At 36.5% G+C, this 22086-nt stretch overlaps 1 protein-coding gene across 9 annotated transcripts in view; it reads left to right on the top strand.

Moving 5' to 3' along the window:
- Positions 1 to 20902, top strand: part of LOC128983602 (uncharacterized) — a 96564-nt gene extending 75662 nt beyond the window's left edge. For 8 of the 9 annotated variants that reach the window (XR_008489876.1, XM_054402955.1, XM_054402954.1 and 5 more), the window contains 3 exons: positions 8175 to 8351; positions 10069 to 10121; positions 19939 to 20902. Coding sequence is in view for 8 of the 9 variants with exons in the window: in XM_054402955.1 (XP_054258930.1) it covers positions 8175 to 8351; positions 10069 to 10121; positions 19939 to 20281 (573 nt within the window). In the remaining variant the exon portion in view is untranslated. The remainder of the gene's footprint in view (positions 1 to 8174; positions 8352 to 10068; positions 10122 to 19938) is intronic. The other variant, XM_054402958.1, reaches the window with a different exon arrangement.
- The last annotated feature ends 1184 nt before the right edge of the window (positions 20903 to 22086 follow it).

The following is a 22086-nucleotide window of genomic DNA, read 5'->3' as shown; positions in this document are numbered from 1 at the left end:
CAATTTAAAAAAAGGGAAGTCATCAGAAGTGGATAATTTTAGACCAATTGCTCTAATTACTATATTTTCAAAAATTTTTTAAAGAGTTGTTGCGAACCAGCTGATTGAGTACCTTGAAACTAACAAGTTGTTTGATTGTTGCCAGCATGGTTATCGTAAAGGAAGGTAACTGCAGCAACAGAGTTTATTGAATCTGTGATCGACTCAGTTGATAAAGGCAAGAAAGTTGTAGGCATATTTATGGACTTGAGTAAAGCCTTTGATAGCATTAATCATGGGACTTTATTACATAAATTGAAATTGTTTGGGATTGAAGGGAAAGAATATAATTGGCTTAGTACATATTTATGTAACCGACAACAGTTTGTAGAAATTTTAAATTTCAAAAACAATAGATTGCTCAAATACAAATCCACTCTTAAACAGGTAATAAGAGGTGTTCCTCAAGGGTCCATATTAGGACCTTTGTTATTCACATGCTACATAAAAGACATGCCAAAATTACATAATAATTATAGCTTATGTCTTTATGCTGATGACACTAATCTTCAAATAAATGGGCACTCTATTGAGGAGGTTGAGTCGTCATCATTTTCAAACCTGGCTCTTTTAGATCAGTTTTTCCAAAATAATAGTTTAGTACTAAACTCTACTAAAACAAATTTCATTGAATTCAAAACTTATCAAAATAATAAAAATATGTTGACACCTACCATCATTCTAAATGAAACTGAATTAGAGAAGGTGTATGAATCTAAATTTTTAGGATTAACTATAGACAGCAACTTGTCTTGGAACAGCCATGTCAATAATCTAGTTTCTAAATTAAACTCTGGGGTATATGCACTAAGGAGGCTCTCAAAAATTTGTTCAACAGAGACTCTGAAAATAGTCTATTTCGCCTATATTCATTCAAATATCGCCTTTGGTCTTTCATTATATGGGGCAACTTCCATTCAAAATTTGAACAAAATACTAAAAATTCAGGAACAATCTATTCAGATTATATTAAGATTAAATTATAATGAATCGGTAAAACTCTTTTTTTCTAAAATTGGTATCATGACTTTATATGCAATGTACATTTATGAAACTATAATTTCTGTGAAAAACCGTCAGGACCAACTTCATTTTGTTGGAGATACTCATAATTATAATACAAGATTCAGGAATAGAATTGGCATTGACAAACATAAACTTGGATTTTATGAAAAAAAGCCAATGTATATGGGGTCAAAATTTTATAATATGTTACCAAAAGCCATTAAAACTGAGAAAAATATTAATAAATTCAAAAATCAACTAAAAAAATATCTTATTGATTTAACATTATATTCTTTCTCCGAATTCCCATGTAAAAATGACGTGTAAAGAAAGTTTTTAGTTCTGTTTTCTTTTCATGCATATAACTAAACTATCTTTTGTTTTGACAGCCTTAGTATTAATCAATCTTAGTTATAATGTATCTTAGTATTAATTAATATTGACACCATTCTATGTACAGAGTACTAATATTGAATAAAGATTTTATTGATTGATTGATTGATTGATTGATTGACGTCAGTGCCAGTGTATGGTTGTTTGATGGTTCGACTACGTCTGGGACAGGCTCCGGGAGAAAAAAATGAGGACAAGCCACCTTTCCAGTGATTTCGCTGCTTGGATCAGCACCTGCCTTCGCTTTCAGTTTTTTTCTGTTTTCTGTAACTCGTTGACCAATCAGCGAGTGATTTAGCCTTCGTCTAGAATTATGACAGAGGTGAAGAAAGTCTGACTCTCGTCCCGGCTATTCGTTCGCTCGTTTTGAAGTGATTTTGTTTGACCCGTACTTCGTAGTTTTGATAAATTCGTATTAGTTACATTTCGCAAGCTCTGAATACTTGAGTTTAGATTTTATTTCGTCGTTTGGTGAGTGGTGTAGCAACACTTTTGTTGCATTATTTAAATTTTAACTTATACCAGTTAAAAATTTGTTGAAACTTGAAGGCCTGCCTCTCGGACCTAGTCCTACGTTGTAACCAACCAATTTAGTGGGTAAATTGGAGTTGGTGTCTCTAGTATTAAATTAACATCTTGAAATTTATGTTGGGACTTATTGTTTTTTGTGTTTTTATTTTTGTAATCGGAAATAGTTTGGTTCCACAGGACTTGCTGCTCTCTGTAGAAGCTAATTAACTTTAGAATGTTTTCATCTACCCACTCCATCTCATTCAGTTGATTTTCCATTGTCACTCACCTCTGATCACTCACAACAAGCACGAGGTAACTAGTAGCAGTTAGCAGTCCAGACAGGGTGATGACACTTGAGTTGAGACACAGGGTTGTGCAAGTGATCAAGTAAGAGAGAGTGGAGGTGGCAGCGTAGGGGATGGCGGGGAAATGTTTCTGTTTCGTGTTTCAACGGCACATAGTGACCGAAACCAGTGTTGCAAACAAAAGTTTGCAACTCCCTTTGATCTTTACCGACTTCAGGTGGAAACAAAAACTGAAAAACTGTTTGCAACAGCAAAATGTTTTGTCTAAAAATGCGTGTTTTCAAAGATGTCGGCAGATTCTGTTTGCAGCTCGTGTTTCAAACTCCGGTGTAAACTTGGCTTAAAAAGCATAAAACTTAATTTATTAGAATTTATTTACTAAAAAAATTAATAAATCTGTATTCTACAGAGGCTTTGCAATTATTTTGCATGCAAAACTGACTGCAAAGTTTACTTTTAAAGTCAAATTAAAGGCAAATAGGGCCTAAGGACTTACCTCCCAGAAATAGTCCTCCACTTGATTACCTTTCCCTATTTTTGACCGCTCCTTTTTGGCAATTGTTAGCCAGAGAAACTAACTCTTATGCCAAGAGTTATCGCTGCAAAGTTTGATACACTGAGCCCAAAATCACGTTTTAGAAAATGGACAAATGTCACTGTTATCGAATTGAAAAAATGCTTTGCAATTCTAATGGCTAACAGTGAAAAATAATGTCAGACACTACTGGGACACAAGGAGCTTACAATGCTGTCCATTTTATGGCAAGCAAATGACAGTGAACCGCTTTGCCCTGATAAGTTCTTTTTTGCACATGACCTCAGCTCGAGATGTTCCTAGAGATGACCCCAACTACGATCCGTGGTTGAAAGTGAGATGGCTCTTGGACCATGTAAATTCACAGTTCAAGAATGCATATTGGTTACATATTAAAGCTATGTATTACATATTGAAATCTATAGTAGCAAAGACTACATACCTGCAGATCCTGACAATTCAGATGAACTGTTCACTGAACGAGTGGTGATGGAGGTGATGACAAAAGGCAACTTATTAGACAAAGGTCACCATTTGTACACGGACAATTTCTATACCAAAATTCCGCTTGCTGAAGGTTTGCTTGAACGTAGTACATTTATTATTGGTACATTAAATAAGGAATCAAAATTTTGGTTAAAAACAGTAAAGAGAACTAAACTTGGTGAGAGGGAAAACTTTCGCGAGGGGAAATTGTTAATGGTCGGCTACAGGCAAAAGACAACTTGCAAACCAGTCCTAGTCATCTCAACCGGTTATCATGCTGAAGACGGAATTGTAACAAGCAAGAAGGGGTTAGTTGGAGGGACGCCCTTGCTCATCCACAATTACAATCAAAATATGGGTGGAGTGGATGTGAGTGATAAGTGTGTGTATGCCTTATCAATAAACCGACAAACCAGCAAATACTGGAAGAAGATATTCTTCAACTTGATCGATCTTGCCCTGTTCAATGGGTATATCTTATACAGGGTGCGGCAGAAAGAACTCCCCGATTTCTAAGGCTAGCGGTAGCGAGCAGCGGCGAGGTAAATTGGTGGGGTTGTGTCCTTGAATAGATGCGTACGTGCCGTTTTAGTGTACGCCATGGCTTGGTCAGGGCAGCATCACGCGTTTGTTGTGGAGCAGTTCATTCAAAATGGCAGATCGCCTGTAGCCACTCAACGCGCCTTTCGCGTTCACTTCACGCTTGGTCAACGGGAACCTGTTCCCGATAAAAAAACTATATACTCGTAGGTTACCAATTTTCGACAGACTGACCGAGAACTGGTCAAGGACGACCGAGAACTGTTACCGGCCTAGAAAATGTTGCTGCTATTCGGGAGTCAGTTGAACAATCCCCTCGACGTTCCACGAGAAAACACGCAGCGGCATTACGAATGTCTGATCATAGTGCCAGAAGAATTCTTCATCGAGATTTGAATATGCATCCCTACAAGATCGTCGTGGTACAGAAGCCGAATGATCGAGACTTTGATATGCTTACACCATTGTGTCAACATGTTCTTTGACTCATTCAGGAAGAAGATGTTGTGATCTTTTCAGATGAGGCACATTTTCATCTCTCTGGTAAGGTGAACAAGCAAAATTGTAGGTATTGGGCTGAAAACAACTCCCATGAACTTTACCAACGACCACTTCATAGTCTAAAGGTTACAGTGTGATGCGGTGTGTTTAACAGGGGTATAATCGGGTCGTAATTTTTGGAAGAAAATGGTGCGACTGTGACTGTGAACAGCGATCGTTATTGTACAATGCTCCATACTTTTTTGCAGCCAAAACTAGCTGAAATCTTTCGTGATCTGGCCAATGTATGGTTCCAACAAGATGGTGCTACTTCACACACGTCCCGTCAATCATTGACATTGGTCAAGGTAATGTTTCCTGGTCATGTCATTTCAATGTGCGGTGACATCGGATGGCCACCGCGATCGCTAGACTTGAGCCCGTGTGACTTTTTTTGTGGAGCTATCTAAAGGTATACAAACATCGCCCTCAAAGTTTGGAAGCCCTCAAGGAAAGAATAAGGCATGAAGTTGCAGCCATCTCACCCAAGATGATCCGAAAGGTAATGGACAACTACTGGGAACGTTTGAACCAATGTGTTAACACTGGAGGCCACCATTTAAATGTCATTTTATTTAAAACACGATAATTTTTAATTATCGGTTACTAAAACAACGTTTTATTTAAAGCACTATAATTTTATATTTTTTTTAAATGGCATAATGTGTGTTTTTGGCTAATAGCAATAAAAATGTCATGTCTTACTTGGTTTTGTTTTTATTACCTTTCCTAATAACGGAGCTCTTTCTGCCACGCCCTTTATAAGCTCCACAGTGACAAACCAAAGAACAGGAGGGAGTTTCATATTTCTGTGTTGGATTCTCTTGCAGATGCAGGAAATGAACAAGATGTAAAGCCTGGACCTGGACCTGAAGGTGACCATCCCCACTGCCTTGACCACTTACCACGCAAACAAGAACGGAAGTGTGTATCATGTGGTAGAGGAAGGCCAAGCTTTTGGTGCCCTGGTTGCAATTCTGGCATCCACAGGGAGTGCTTCCACAAACTGCAACATTATTGGAGGCCCAAAATGGGGGTAAAGAGAACTCTGGTTCCAGATGACCCCGACTCCGACTAAGCTCCTAGTGCGTAATTGTGTTCTTTTCGTATGTATGGATTTTCCTAGGAGTCGATAGTGATTAGGATAGCTTCAGTGTTGATAGCCTCGGTTATCAGAGCTCGGAACAAACCTAGCAGGTTACCAGATACCAAAATTTTAATCACCGCTCTAGTCATGGGAGTTTGTGGGGAATCGATAAATTTGGTGGGACTCTGTGGGTAATTACTACTTGACACGCTACTAACTACTTAATTAGGCAAACAGTAATCTAAGTAGTCACCCTGCTTACCTACAGGGTTAAGGTACACGTGATAACCTGAAACAGACAAGGTTAGCTTAAGATAGGCCTAGCCTACGTCCCACGGAGTCTAAATTTACGAAAAAAAAAACAAGCTGGCTTAAGTTGCCTTAGAAACGAAACGAGAAAAATAGGAACAAAAAATAAAACTGCTGCATGAGCTCAAAAACAAAACTAAAACTTATACTTACTTGCGTGGTCAACTTAAGCAAACGTCTGCAAAACTAGTTCAGCAGAAACCTGTCTGCTGGGGCAAACTTAGGGACTTCAACGAACTTTAAAGATTTAAAACTTAGAAGAAAGTCCCAATATAAATTTCAAGACGTTAATTTAATACGAGAGACACCAACTCCAATTTACCCACTGAATTGGACTAGGTTTGAGAGGCAGGCCTAGCCTTCAAGTTTCACCAAAGTTTTTTTAACTGGTATAGGTTAAAATTTAAATAATGCAACAAAAGTGTTGCTGCACCACTCACCAAGTGACGAAATAAAAGATAAACGATGTACACGTTCACCACAAAATGGTAAATCTAAACTCAAGATTTCAGAGCTTGCTAAACGTAACTGAATTTATCAAAACGACGAAGTACGAGTCAAACAAAATAACTTCAAAACAAAAGAACGAATAGCCGGGACGAGAGTGAGACTTTCTTCACCTTTGTCATAATTCTAGACGAAGGTTAAATCACTCGCTGATTGGTCAACGAGTTACAGAAAACAGAAAAAAACTTACATCGAAGGCAGGTGCGAGACGCTGATCCAAGCAGCAAAATCACTGAAAAGGTGGCTTGTCCTCCTTTTTTTTCTCCCGGAGCCTGTCCCAGACATAGTCGAACCACCAAACAACCATACACTGGCACTGACTTACGAGCGTTACTCTTACGGCCGCTGCAGGCCCGGCGGCTGACTTACGAGTGCCACTTGTCTCACCGCCATGCAGCGCAACTAGCTATTTAACCCTTTCAGTGCTAGGCCAATAATTCATATTTTGTAAGACTTTTTTGTTTGCCTTTTAATTCCATTACCCGTTGTTGAATTTTAACTGTCATGTTGTCACTATTTTATTAATTAGGCTAATTTTGAATAATAACATAATAAGAAAATATATAAGAAAGATAAATCCCGGTATTTGTAGTAAACATAAAAGAAAACTTAGTTTTTGTTGTAATTTTCCTGGTTTTCCTATAAGTTTTTATGTTCTGATAGCATTATTTGAAACCAAAATCTTACAAAATCAAAAGACATATACTTTACAATGTAATATTGAATTTAACCCTGATTTAGTTGGACGAGGTTATTGTAATATAGCAATTTTAGGGAAACTAATGTTTTGCAGCAAAGTCTCAGGAACACATTTACTACTACTAAAACTAAAAGATTGCATCTAAATAGTCCATGACTAGCTGGTGCTGCTACCTAGTAACGCATTGAACAACCATCTGCAGCGCCATCTGTTCGCAATCGGTGGCGACAGCTTAAATACCGGGTTTTGACTCCCCAGTCTTCAAGCACAGATAGCCGAGAAGGCTAGGGCGTGTGTCACTTGGCCAGTGGCATTCGTCTGCTCGGGTTCGAATCCCGTCCTGTGTGGCAAATAATTGGTGACCTGTGTGTTTGTAGCGATATACTACAACCACTGGGGCATAGTGAGGTGTTCATAATCCTTGGTTTAGACATACACCTCGAAATCATCGGATTGGGCGAATCTTTTAGCTAAGTGGTTGGTAGTGTATCCTATGAACATGCAGGTCACCAATGGCCGTTTTGCTATTTTTTTTTAAATAACCTTCCTCTCTATATCCCTTAGAGTTTTTTTAAAACAACGATATATCGTTTCATAGCACTGAAAGGGTTAATTATTATTATTTTTCCCCCTTTTTGTGTCTTCTTACTTTTTTGATGTTTTTTAATATGCTTCTTGTTTTTTCATATTTCTTTATCTATTTTTGCAAATAACAAACAAGGTTATGTTGCCATGGAAACCATATATCACCCAAAATCACCTTACCGCAAGGTAAAACAAACATTTTTTCGTTTATACTTAAAAAAGTAAATAACTTGTGATTATGTAGGGAGTAAATTGAACTTTATAACATTGTTGTCATTTGGTGTCTGGATTAATCTTGGAATTTGTAAATAAAGTTTACTTTTAAAAAATTGTTTTAAAAGATTTTAATTTTATAATCTTCATAATTTTATTTTTTTATTTTACACTTTGACTATCCTATTACCACTTTTTTCGTAGACAAATTTTACTGTGAACAAAATGGGGAAAGAATGATTAATTTATTACCTAAGGTTTTCTTTCTATAACAATTAGAGTAAAAGTCTACACATTTGGTAAAATTAATTGCCGACAGAGGGCACTGCAGGCAGTGCATTAATTCCTTCCCCAATGGGTTAATGTTTCTGGATAAATTTCGCAACACACATTCAATGCATCAATTTCATATTGCAGGAAAATACAACGGACGTATCAAGTAATAATGTCATTGTTCAATATCTACCAAAAACTACTAGTCTAAATCTACCAAAAACTGTTATGGGTTTGCCTGGAAGCTCTGTTAAAAGAACTTCAGAAGAACCTTACAATATTTCAACTGGAATAGATGTTTCAAATTCTTCAAAATTCAAGGTAAGGAAAAAAATGTAATCATTTTGTTTTAAATTAATAAATTATAAAACTTTGAGTTTGCAAGCTGCAAGAACTTTACTAAAAGTTGTTGCTTATAACTGTTCTGTCTTTTCTAATTTATTAAGTTCTTTCCAGGAATAAATTCCATCCTAACAATAGAGTTTGTAAAATTACATTCTGTCCTTTAGTGTTCTTACACTAGAAGTCCAAACTGTACAATTTATCTGTTAAATACCACCCTTTAACTTACATTTATTTATAAAAATATTTTGTTGGAAGACCATATTAATAAAACAATAAAGAAATACACAAATATTAGTCTTGGAGTTACAAAAATTATTAAAGTATTAAACATTTAAATTGTATTAAATCCTGGAGGCCTTCAGTTGCAGATAATGGGTCTATCAATCAAAGTAATTAGTGAACTAATTGTTTATGATAATCAAAAAACTATATACCTTTACTCCAGTTAATTATTTTACTCTTCAGGTACCACTCCTAAGTGACAACTGTAACTACTCTAGCCGCACGGTTAAGAGTTGGCAGTACCGCTGGCCATCTTGGATTGTATGCCCATAACAGCAAAGTTAATGGTTGAAGCATATTAAGGCATTGTCTATTAAGATAAAAAAGTTGCAACAAATCTTATTTTAAAGCTTTTGAAACAAAAAATTTGTTTTGCTAGCTACTTTTTAATTTTAATTGTTATTATTTTGTTAAACTACATAAATATATTGACTTAAACTGTGATTTTTTCAACCTCTACAAGTTTTAAAAATCGGAAAAGAAATTCACATGGAAAATATATTTAAGAATCACATTCAATTTTCTGCTCGGTAATTAAGCTTACGGTGCATGATTAATATGCTTCAACGTGAACGCATGTTTTTGCCGATTGGTTCTCGGACAACCGCTGTTTCGCCTGGCATCTGACGGTCAACAATAATGCAAAATGATTGACTCCTGCCAAGGCTTAAGGCTTTGTGTCTACGACTCATACTGCTTAACATGTAAATAAACAGAACCCATCCCTACGACCGGGGATGCAGCGGATGCGGCTCTAGTGAGGCGGCTCGAGCAATTCAGCCGCGTCAGCCGCTATGACTAAAGCTCTGCTATAAATAATTAGTCTGGTAACCAACCTTCTGCTTTATCAGGTTTTCATAATGTTTTTTTCAAATTAAATACTGATCCAATAAAATATATTATGTTTTAAAGGGGTTTCTACTTTATTATATTATTCTTACAATCGATTCTCTTCCCTATTTTTTCTGTAGGATGATATGCTGCTTCACTATGGTACATGAGTTAATTAATATTCAAACCACTTATGTTTGACTAACAATAGTACATAGTTAAAGTTAACTCTGTTGAAACAAAAAACGTTATAAACATTGAATTTCAGATCTCTCCAAACCAGTTCGCCAAAGCATGTCTTCTTCCTCCTGTGACGTCGCCAGTCACTGTCATGGAATGCCCCTATAGGCTATAGCCCTTAAAGCTCTGTGCAGGTTATGGCCGTGCACCTACACCTTACGGCTAGAGTTGCTACAGTTGTCCCTAAAGGGTTCTACCTTTACAATTCCCACTTTATATGGTTTGCTTCATATATCATTTTGTCAGAATAGTGAGCACTACCTCTACCTGTAAATATTTATACAATTGTTGTGCTTTATAGTTGATTCTTCAGCATAACTCACCATCATATTTTTTCTAGATTGATCAAAATCCATCCAAGTACCTCCAAACATATATGAACAGTGAATTAAAGTAAGTAATGTGATGTATTTGTAAGAAATATTACATTTGAAAGTAGTTAGTGATCTCTGTTAGTAAAAACAAATATTGTTAAAATCTGTCAATACAATGGTGAATACTAAGAAGTTTCCATTCCGCATTTAGAATATCCTATAAAATCCTATCCTATACTCTAAAACAGGCGCGTGTACAGACAAACTTTTATTTTTGTCCGAGTATTTGAATTTCGTTGTTGTTTATTATGGGGTCCTGTAATCCAGCTACTAGGAGGTTAGGAATTGTGGATATTTATAGGCATGCACTGTGGATACGATACTACCTGGTGTAGATTAACCATCGAAGTATATAACACAACTGGAGCACGGGGTTAAATTCCCATGTTATTCTTATAGAGAATAAGTAAACGGTTGTATTTTGCTTGTTTATGAACACGTTTTGATCAAATTTGGAAAATGTATTAATTTCATACTAAACTATTAACATTTCACACAACAAATATTATCCTCCCTGTTGCATTAAACCTAAGTACTCGTTAAACCAATACTACTTAAATTGGGAATAAATGTGCTATTTTTAAAGAGAGTTTTTAGAGTAAATCCAATCAGGGAAATGGAAAATCACTTAGTCTGCAGGTTTGCTGTGGTGGGCGTATTTTACGTGGTGTAATTGCAAAGGAGAACCCCAAACCCAATTAAAACTATGGTTCCGCTGTTAACAATTTTTTTTCCTTTTATTTATTTATTTTAATTGTCTGTTTATACTGCAGATGATCAATTTGAGCTATAAATGTTAACATAGTTTATCGTGTTAAATCAAGGCTATAAAAATAGTTTTTGCTTAGAAGATACAGTACCTACTTCGAGTCGTGGGAATTATTTGTAACGGAAGCTCGGAGAGATAAGTAAACTCGCCAGCAGTTGTTCATTATTCCATGAACCAATGGTCATTGTTGAAATAGGTCATGGTTTTCTACAGAGTAATTTTGTATTTAATTGTACAACGGCCAATTAATATGATTTCAATCTTAACTATAAATGCCAGTATCATAGGAAAATAATAGGATATGAAAAATGTTGAACATCCAGTAGTACCAATTAAACCTCTATGAAATCTAAATATATAGATTTCATAGAGGTTTTAAGTCTGTTTTCTCAGTCATTACTGGACCGATTTACAAGATTGATGTCTCAAATTAAGGGGGATAGTGTGTAGATTTGCCTAACTTCTTTAGAATTTACATTTTTTTTTAAGGACTTCGACCTACAGCCCTTGAAAGGTTGAGTCAATTAAATTCTTATTGAAGAATATAATACACAGTTTATAAATTATTCGTCAGCTGTTTAATGTTTGTCAGATATTTGTTATTATTTTTATAACCTCACTTTCGGTATGTATTATTAATCTAGGAGTTCCTGTTTATAAGCACACGATTTTGATCTAGGAAAAGTGTATTTGTTAACTGTTTGAGTTTAATTTTGAGTACGGAATGTGAAATAATACCCATATTAGTGGACGGAAACTTATTGTTTTGGTTTTGATCAATATAATTTATTCTCTATAGCCCCCAAAACAATTATAGGAAAATCCGCTTGCAAGTTGTACAGATAATTGCTAATGAATGGGAAACATATGAACATTTTGTCGTAGGTGATGAATCTTACTCAAGATCAGTGTTTGACGTTCAGCAGTGTACCATTACAGCATTATAAAACTTTATCATTAACCCTAGAGTGAGAAAAGTTCAAAAAGAAATAGAAATCCGGGCGTAAAGATACATACAGAATGAAAAAAACACGTAGAGAACCATCAAACTAAACAATACTTTTATTAATACTTTTATGATGTCAAAAGGGGGTAACAAAAGGGGAAGCCCGTGGGTAACAGCTAGTTTGAATAATATAAGATCATAGAACTCTGCATTTAAAATGGCGAGTTCTAAGTCTCACTTAATTGAATCAACATCTTTCTCGTAGTCTATATAATTTTAAGATCCGGAACTCCTTTTACCATCGGATTGGAACGTTAATACCCTCTAACGTTGATCCAAAGTATGCCCTTCATGCAACTTTATATATATGACGAAAACACAGCTGTTACTCACAGAATAGGTCAAAGATTCGTGAAATGCGACCAACTGCTGATGCGTGATTTACATGTAAGTGACTATCATTATTCCATACAACAAAATGTAATGAACAAAAAACAACGAATATAAGAATATACATAAACAAATTATATCCATAGCATAAGTAGGCTATTAGGTTATCAACATTGCGCAGTTCGTATACTATTTATTTTTTCAAATGAAACTGGAATTAAATGTAAAACATTCATTTAGTTAAACTAATATATCGGTTTGATTACCATAAAATAGTTTATACAGGCCAACTATCAGTTCTGTTTCATGTACAAAATTAAGCAGCCTCTAATTAAAATACAAAGATTAACAGATTTGTTAATTATTATGTCTTTTTCTTTTATTGCTGAAAATATTCCCGTGGCGGAGCACGGGGGGGGGGGGGGGGGGTTAACTAGTTAATCTAAAATACACGCAAGTTTTCACGGAAAACAAGTTTAATCGTGATGTCATAATAAATTAAAACCATTAATTGATACAGTCATTAACCATTGTAACTTTCATAACTAATTCATAGATTTAAAATTAAAGGTTCGTCGGTGAATCGTCCAACTTACGTGTACAAATATGACATAATTGATTTGCTTTGATTTGATTGACATAGGCTACGTTTTATAACAATTTATAGAATAAAGCATTGTGGGCCTACTAGTAAATGCTAGTAGCGAGTTCTAAAATTTGTTGAATTTGAATGTTACATGTTTTAATAACAGTTTTTAGATTGTAAACCTAACTAAGGCCCACTAGTAAATAATAGGAGAGGATAAAATATCTCTTATATTAATACGTGAGGGCTGTTTTTTGTAAACACTACTCCTCCCTTATTTGTGGACCAATTTCAACGTTTAAGGTGTCAAAAGATTCGGCCCAATTCGTAGTTTTGCATTAAGATTTTAGAATGTAAATGTTCCTACCCTTAAGGTCGTGAGACCCTTTGAAAGGTCGGGTTTTCACCATACGAATTACATTGAACAAATTTAAAACAAAAAACAGCTGTATATAAAAAAGAAACTGAAACTGGTGAGGACATCTAGATGAAAGATCACAAAAGTGCTTCCTATTTATAAGAAAGGTAAAAAAGAGGATATAGGTAACTATAGGCCTGTTGCGATTGTACCTGTTTTATCTAAGATAGTGGAACTAGTAGTTGGTACACAATTGATGGAATATTTGGAATCCCATGATTTGATATGCAAACAACAGTTTGGATTCCGAAAAGGTTTATCAACAACTCAAGCAATTATTTCTTTGGTTGATAAGGTGCTAGATTGTTTTGAAAAAAATGACTTTGCTGCAATCACTTTCTGTGATCTAAGTAAAGCCTTCGATCGAGTTTCACATACAGTACTGTTAGAAAAATTAAAGCACTACAATATCAAAGGTGTGGCTTTAGATTTATTTAGGTCTTATCTGCAAAATAGATCTCAGTATGTGGCATTAGGAAATAACCTGTCTCAATGTAAACCTGTAACCTGTGGAGTCCCTCAGGGCTCGGTACTTGGGCCATTATTGTTCTTGATAGTGGTCAATGACTTAAGTGTAAATGTCCCTACAGATATTGTTTTATACGCAGATGACACCACGGTAATCACCAGGAGTTCAGACTATAGTCAACTTTTAGAAAACTGTGAGTTGAATAAAAATGTTGTTGAGAACTGGCTCACAGCAAATAATTTAATTCTTAATAAAGATAAAACATCAACTGTAGTATTTAGTCTTAGAGAAATTACTGAGATGCCAAATGAAAATCTGCATCCAAAGTTTTTGGGACTAACTTTTGATACTACTCTAAATTGGCAATATCATGTTCATTTGGTAAAGGCAAGACTTAGTTCGAGTATATTTGCTATGAAATGTTTGTGTGGTGAATTGAATCAGAATTCTTTAATACAGGCTTATTATGGACTATTTCATAGCCATTTAAGGTATGGTTTGATTGTTTGGTGATCTTCTCCTCATGCAAATTAAGTTTTTATTATGCAAAAAAAAGTTCTTAGAGTCATTGTTGGTGTAAATATATATGTGTCATAGTTGTAAAAATCTATTCAAGGAGTTTAAAGTTTTGACTTTGTTTTCTTTATTTATACAACAATGTCTACTTTATATTAGAGCCAATATTCATTTATTAGACTGTAGAAAAGATGTGCACAGTTATAATACTCGTTTTTGTAATAACATTAATTTGCCAAAAGTAAGACTAGCCAAGACAGATAAAAGACCAATGATGATTGCAATTAAGTTGTACAATAAGTTACCATTAGATATAAGACTGCTTAGTGATAAGGATTTTAAAATAAAATTAAATTATTTTCTATGTAAAGGATCCTTTTATTCTATAGAAGAGTATATGTCAAGACAATGGACTGTTAAGGACTTCTGTTGAATATTATTTATTTATAAAATTGACGTGCCAATGTATTTGCATGAAATATTTTCTGGCTGAATAAAGTTCTTATTCTTATTCTTAACCACAGTCTGACTTGAAATTACATCTTATAAATTCTAATTTGTTTGTTGGAGCTGGTTTTAGGTCAGTCATTATAGGAAGTTGTTTATTGCTTTATAATCTCCAACCAGACTCCAAGGGTGATAGGGTGGAAAATTTGGTGGAAAACCCTCATGCTGTGATATTTGGCAGCAGCTGAGGTAGGTGGAAGAGACTGAGGCTGCACAGCTTGTGTCGTTCTCTTACTTGTTCCCTTGGCATAAAAACGTTCATAACGTACAGGGTGTCTAGTAGTCGGGAAAATCGGGAAAGTCGGGAATTAGTATTGAATTTCAAAATGGTCTTGAAAAGTCGGGATTTAGTCTTAAATTTGATTTCAAAGTCGGGAATTTTCATGATTTTGCCGCGATCGTCGTCTTGCGTTTACGTAACCGCGAAAGCCAATGATGATGATGTCTACACGGCCTCGAGAAATGTTCACGATTTTGCCGCAATAGTGGACGACGACGATAACGTTTCCGAAACCGCGGGAGATGACGATGATTTTTCCGTGACCGCGGGAGACGACATTGATGTCTACACGGCCGCGGGAAATGTTCATGATTTTGCCGTGATCGCGGACGACGACGATAACGTTTCCGTGACCGCGAGAGATGACGGTGATATCTAAACAGCCGCGGGAAATGTTCATGATTTTGCCGCGATCGCGGACGACGACGATGACGTTTCCGTGACCGCGGGAGACGACGATGACGTTTCCGTGACCGCGGGAGACGACGATGACGTTTCCGTGACCGCGGGAGACGACGATGACGTTTCCGTGACAGCGGGAGACGACGATGACGTTTCCGTGACCGCGGGAGACGACGATGATATCTGCTCGGCCGCGGGAAATATTCATGATTTTATCGCGATCGCGGACGACGACGATGACGTTTCCGTGACCGCGGGAGACGACGATGATATCTGCTCGGCCGCGGGAAATGTTCATGATTTTGCCGCGATCGCGGACTACGACAATGACGTTTCCGTGACCGCGGGAGACGACGATGATATCTGCTCGGCCGCGGGAAATATTCATGATTTTATCGCGATCGCGGACGACGACGATGACGTTTCCGTGACCGGGGGAGACGACGATGATATCTGCTCGGCCGCGGGAAATGTTCATGATTTTGCCGCGATCGCGGACTACGACAATGACGTTTCCGTGACCGCGGGAGACGACGATGACGTTTCCGTGACCGCGGGAGACGACGATGACGTTTCCGTGACCGCGGGAGACGGCGATGATATCTGCTCGGCCGCGGGAAATGTTTATGATTTTGTCGCGATCGCGGACGACGACGATGACGTTTCAGTGACCGCGGGAGATTGACGGTGATGTCTAAACAGCCGCGGGAAATGTTCATGATTTTCCCGCGATCGCAGACGACGACGATGTCGTTTCCGTGATCGCGGGAAACGACGATGACGTTTCCGTGACCGCGGGGGAAGACGATGATGTCTACACGACCGCGGGAGATGTTCATGATTTTGCCGTGATCGCGGACGACGACGATAACGTTTCCGTGACCGCGGGAGATGATGGTGGTGTCTAAACAACCGCCGGAAATGTTCACGATTTTGCCGCGATCGCGGACGATGGCTATGTCGTTTCCGTGACCGCGGGAGACGACGATGATATCTGCTCGGCCGCGGGAAATGCTCATGATTTTGTCGCGATCGCGGGAGTTGACGATGATGTTTCCGTGACCGCGGAAGATGACGATGACGTTTCCGTGACCGCGGGAGACGACGATGATATCTGCTCGGCCGCGGGAAATGTTCACGATTTTGTCGCGATCGCGGACGACGATGGTGAAGTTTCCGTGACCGCGGGAGATGACGATGACGTTTCCGTGACCGCGGGAGATGACGGTGATGTCGAAACAGCCGCGGGAAATGTTCATGATTTTGCCGCGACGCGGACGATGACGATGACGTTTCTGAGACCGCGGGAGACGACGATGATAACTAAACGTACGGTACACGGAAGATATCATGATCAAAAAAACCAAATTTGCTAGTTAGAATTTTTTATTGCTGCATTATTTCTTTACTTGAAAACACCACATTATTATAATAGGTACTACTTTATGACAAAGACAGGGGTTGGTGTAGTATTATTTAGAGAATTTGGTTAAGCTATAAAAATTGGTATCGGTATCAGGAATCGAGAATCGATACATTTTGGTATCAACACCCACTTATTGTTGAAAAAACTAGTCTTGAAAAATCTGGAATTAGTCTTGAAAAGTCTGGAATTAGTCTTGAATTTGATAATGGAAATAAACTAGACACCCTGAACGTATGTCATCGAGTGTCTCAGAAACCCTTCCACAATATAATGACACTAAAGCCTTTTTCCGGCAGAGATGGTTTCATCTTTCGTGAAGGTACATCAGAATACTGCCTGAATAAAGGATTTTTCATCATCATTGATAATCCTTGGCCTTTTCCAATGCCATGAAGTTGTGATGTTGTATCACAACTAGGGATGGACGGGATTTAATTTTTAGTTCAGGACGGACGGGATTTTTATTTCCTTCCCGATTTTTGGGACGGGACAGGATTTTTTCCTGTGCAAGTAAAGGGTTTGTTTTAAAAGTCTTAAGTATTCCAGTTACCAAAAAAGACAAACAAAACCAATTTTTACTGTTTGTGGCACGGATCTATAAAAACTAATAATTAAAACTTGTGACTAAATAATGTCATATCTGGTCCAATTTAACTGTAAATCATCAATCTCATTATAAAATACCTAACCTAACCACAAAAAGGTATTGAAACAGAACTTCATTTAAAAAACTGTGTAGATTTTTAAGGCCTGAATTGGTTATGAGTAGAAAAACAGTTTTGCTTAATAAATCCTAAACGTTGACATGTGTATAGCAATATTGCTACCTAACACAATGTCATCATGACTTTAATCCGCAATAGCGGCATCATTGTGTTAGCAACTACCATGGTCACAGCACTGTCGTCAACATATGTGCCTTCAAAATGACTCGCCGTCACCGCAAGATCATAGAAAATACTCGTGGTCACGGCGCGATCTTCAAAATGACTCGCGGTAACAGGGTGATCATCAGTATGACTCCATGGTCATGGCGTGATTGTCGGAATGACTCGCTGTTACGGTGTGGTCGTCGGTATGCTCGGGGTCACGTGATCGTCTGTATGCTCGTAGTCACAGCGGTACGGTATCGTCGAAATTATTCCGCGGTCATGGTGCGATCGTCGACATGACTCATGGTCATGGCGCGATCATCGACATGACTCATGGTCATGGCGCGATCATCGAAATGACTCGGGATCGTCAACATGTCAACTTGTATAAAGAATTTTGATTTCTGATTAATTAATATAACTGTAAATAATCACATAACGAGAATATATCATTACTAAATTATATCATATAGCAAGAGAAAATCTAATATCTCCTTTTAATTTACCCTACTCAACAAACTATTGGACAATAAGCATAAAAGGATATTATCAGAATTCACTTTCCTATTATGTCTGGGTATTAATTTATATTAATAGAATTATTTTGTTACGTTAAAATAATATCCTTATCCATAAGGCCAAACTACATGTTTCGCGGGAACTGCCACACCATCAGGTTCATCCTCTTCTTTGATTCGTCATACATTTAAAATTGAAAACACACGTTGACATGAAGCATTTAACAAAAAACTTAACATTAATTAAAACAACCGTGGCGGTGCATGCATGCATTTGTTGGGGCCGACGGCGACTCGCCAAATAAGCCAAATATGGCATCCACAGTAAATGTGTATATTTAACTAGGGTGGTCTGCCGTTACACTTTAGACGCATAAATGAGCGAAGCATTATTTAAAGATTGTCAATGGCTAAAGCAGCTAACAACCTACAATATGTTCCCTATCAACAGATTAACCGTTTGTTTGCCCGATATTATTTAAGTTCTAAAGAATATGACAAACTTATCTGATAGTATGTGAACAAAATCATTGACTGGTAGTTGGTGTAGCGCTTCATCACTAATGGTTATGTCAAAATAGAATGGGTTATTTGCCTTCAGCCAAACAAGTGCTTGCTGTAGTTTCACTTCGAACTTTGAAATCTATATGGCCAAAGACACCTTGACGTTGGACAATGATTACTTTTAAGTTTTCGGGCAATGTAGGTAAGACAGATGCTATTTCATTAATATCTTGCTCAACATTAATAATGTTACCTCTGTAGTGAAACTGGCCATCCTGACCATTTGCTTGTACTTTTTAAATGTGCATAGCGCGATGTACTCATGCAATCAAAATTTGTTCTACAATCGTCAGGTCAGTTAATTCTTTCGGGACACTTGACACATCCATATTATTTAACGCCGAATTTAGCATTTGAACGACAACGCGAACAAATCGGCGATTGGTTTGAAGCTGTTAGTTGTTGGCGATGACAGTTAGTGCAAGTGTAAAATTTTAGTTCATCTAATTCATGTTGGAATTGATTAGCCAACTGCCTATCAATATCAGCTTCTTCCGCCACTGCTTCATCTGGTTCTTCTTGTTCACGACACCACTCTCTTACAATATTTGCATTATTGGTGCAACGACCAATATTACGACGTGGCCTTTGAGGCATGCTCAAAACGAATATAGCAAAACTGTTACTTCCATTGATAAACTGTTACATTACGACTTTATCCTAGGATGAAAGTAAACATTGAAATGTAAACAAAACAGTTACAAACAATTAACATATGTTTATCTTATTTAAATGAAACGAAATAAATCCATATGTCATAAACCCAATATAATTTTTCTTTCAACTTACATTAAAATAACAAGCGAAATTGCGTGACCCGTAAAATAAAATCCAGAAGGAAATTTGCAAATATTTTTTACCAAAACATTGTGCTCAGTAGTCTTTAGCTGTTGGCCAAATTTCATATCAATTGGTCAAGCCATTACATTCTGATGCTCTTACAAAGAAGTTACAAAGTGAGGGAAAGTGAGCTTCGCTCAATAAAACTACTGAGTAATAATACAGCGTAAACAAGTACCTGGAACATTATCTTTCAACTAACATTAGAAGCAATATTAAGCTTTTTACCAAGCACCATTATACTGTTTTAAAGCCCTTATTTTTGATACGGATGGTGAACATACCGTTTTGTTCATTCTTCTAAACCCTTAACTTGTTTTTTTTATGTTTCAGAAACTTCAACTGGCCAGAAAGAAGTTTAAATATTGATGACACTGAGAGTCAAAGTCCACTTAATTTCAACAAACCAAACCATTTACATTTAGAAAAAAACTTGAAGTGTTACAAGAAAAGAAAACTACTTCCAGATAAAGAAATTCCAAGCAAAATAGCTGTGTTGACCCAAGAACATTTTGATAATAACGGAACACAGGATTCAACAATTCATATGTCTAATTATAAAATTGTAAATTTTGAAGAAATTGATTATATAAATCGTCCATGTTCAATTTGTTCAGAAGTATTTAATTCAGACCAATCATTAGAAAAGCATTTGAATGAAACACATAATATGTAATTATTAATCACATATACGCTACTTCCAACTTCATACAATACCTCATGGCACTATTTTGCTTGCCAAGTTTTTACATTAAAACTATAATTCTGTTAACTTTAAACCACTAACGTATTGAGATTCTATGTTCTTTTATTTCAGTACTTGTATATTTCGATTTGAGTCTAAAGATTTTGTGGGTTTTATTTTAATTGTAAGGTAAATTGTACCTAGCATTTAAATTAAAATCGACACCAATACTTGGTTAATATCACAATCAACCTGGAATAATCATTGTTAATATAGGTGTTTGTGTAAACAGTGTGTGCTGAACAAGTCATTTTTTCATTTTATATATTCAGCATTTGCTGATTTGCTCATAATCATGATATTTATAAAACTGCAAATCAGTTGTGGTTTCTGTATCTGTTGCAAGTACATTATCTGAACTTTTTAAACACTTGAAACGGATGGCACCTGTACCATAATGTAACAGCTGTGTGCAAAAACATACCTAGCAATATGATCCTGAGTCATGCTAAAATGCCATAAAAACTTAAACTTTCATGGCACTAGGGTCAAATTTCTTTTGTATAACAAATAGAGAATTTGTATTTGTAACAATATAATTTTTACACAAAATGTTATTGCGTTTTATTCATCTGCCTACTGAAAAGAATATTTCTTTCTAAACAATTTTGCAGAGTTTAAGAATTAAAGAATTTGTCCTACAGTTACCTGACGAAGTGTGTCTTCTTGCACTGATAATATCATGCAAAGTAATTGATTCCTGAATTCCCACACTTTCCCACACTCATTTAACTTTCTCACTATCCCGCACTCCGGTATTTCAACCTATCAACACAAAATAGTGTGCATGTATTAGGCACGTTAGTAATAAAAAATACCCTCGCCGCAGCAAACGAATTTTCAGAATTCACTCTCAAAAACTGCCTGATATATTTGTAGAAAATGAAGATGAGCAATAACGCGCAAAACGCACAAACAACTAATCCTGGCAATGTTTTGAGATGGTTGAATGTAGAACACTGCTTGAAAACAATGCTTTTCATAATTATGTTAAATTTACAAAATTTAAGAAAACAAACCTCGTAAAGGTATGGTGACAACTATTTGTGCAATTCTCTCTAAGCAGGCAAGTCTTCAAAAAGTTACATCTGCTAATTGTATGGATCCATGCAGGATTATCTCTGCCTGAACTGCAAAATCTGGCCTTGATTGAGAAAATGTCGATTGGATTAGGATCAAGGTTGGAATCAACCAGAACTGTGGGTTCACCAGATGACATTAGCAAGCAAACACAGGAAAAATACCCATACAAAGGATGTGTATGTAATGTCCACATATTTACTAATGAAACTTGTTATAGATGTTGATAGTTCTTAGCAAAACTGATAAGTTAAATTAATTGATGAAATAGTTGTATTTTGTAAAACCTGATCATAGCATTAAGTATTTCAGATACATTAATCTAACTGCCACAAACGGTTCCCACACTCCACTTGTTTATGAACATATTTTGATCAAATTTGAAACATTTATTTTATTTCATACTAAACTACAAAAAAAATGAAAACTGACTCATGGTGTTTGAAAATAAAGTCCTAAGAAAAATATTTGGTCCAGTACAGGAGGGACAAATGTGGAGAATGAGGAAAAATAGAGAGTTAAGATCACTATACACCGACCCAGATATTGTTGCAATAGTTAAAGGAAGAAGGTTAAGTTAAATATGGCATGTGCTAAGAAGAGAGAAAGGAACAAGACTGTATGAAGTTTGGAGAGCCACACCTGGAAGTAAACGT

The sequence above is a fragment of the Macrosteles quadrilineatus genome, unplaced genomic scaffold (genome assembly GCF_028750875.1).
Source record: "Macrosteles quadrilineatus isolate MER2022 unplaced genomic scaffold, UCM_ALF_1.0 Scaffold_1__1_contigs__length_201487025, whole genome shotgun sequence".
Lineage (NCBI taxonomy): Eukaryota > Metazoa > Arthropoda > Insecta > Hemiptera > Cicadellidae > Macrosteles > Macrosteles quadrilineatus.
Note: the sequence above shows the minus strand (reverse complement) of the source record. Positions and strands in the feature narration are given on the sequence as shown.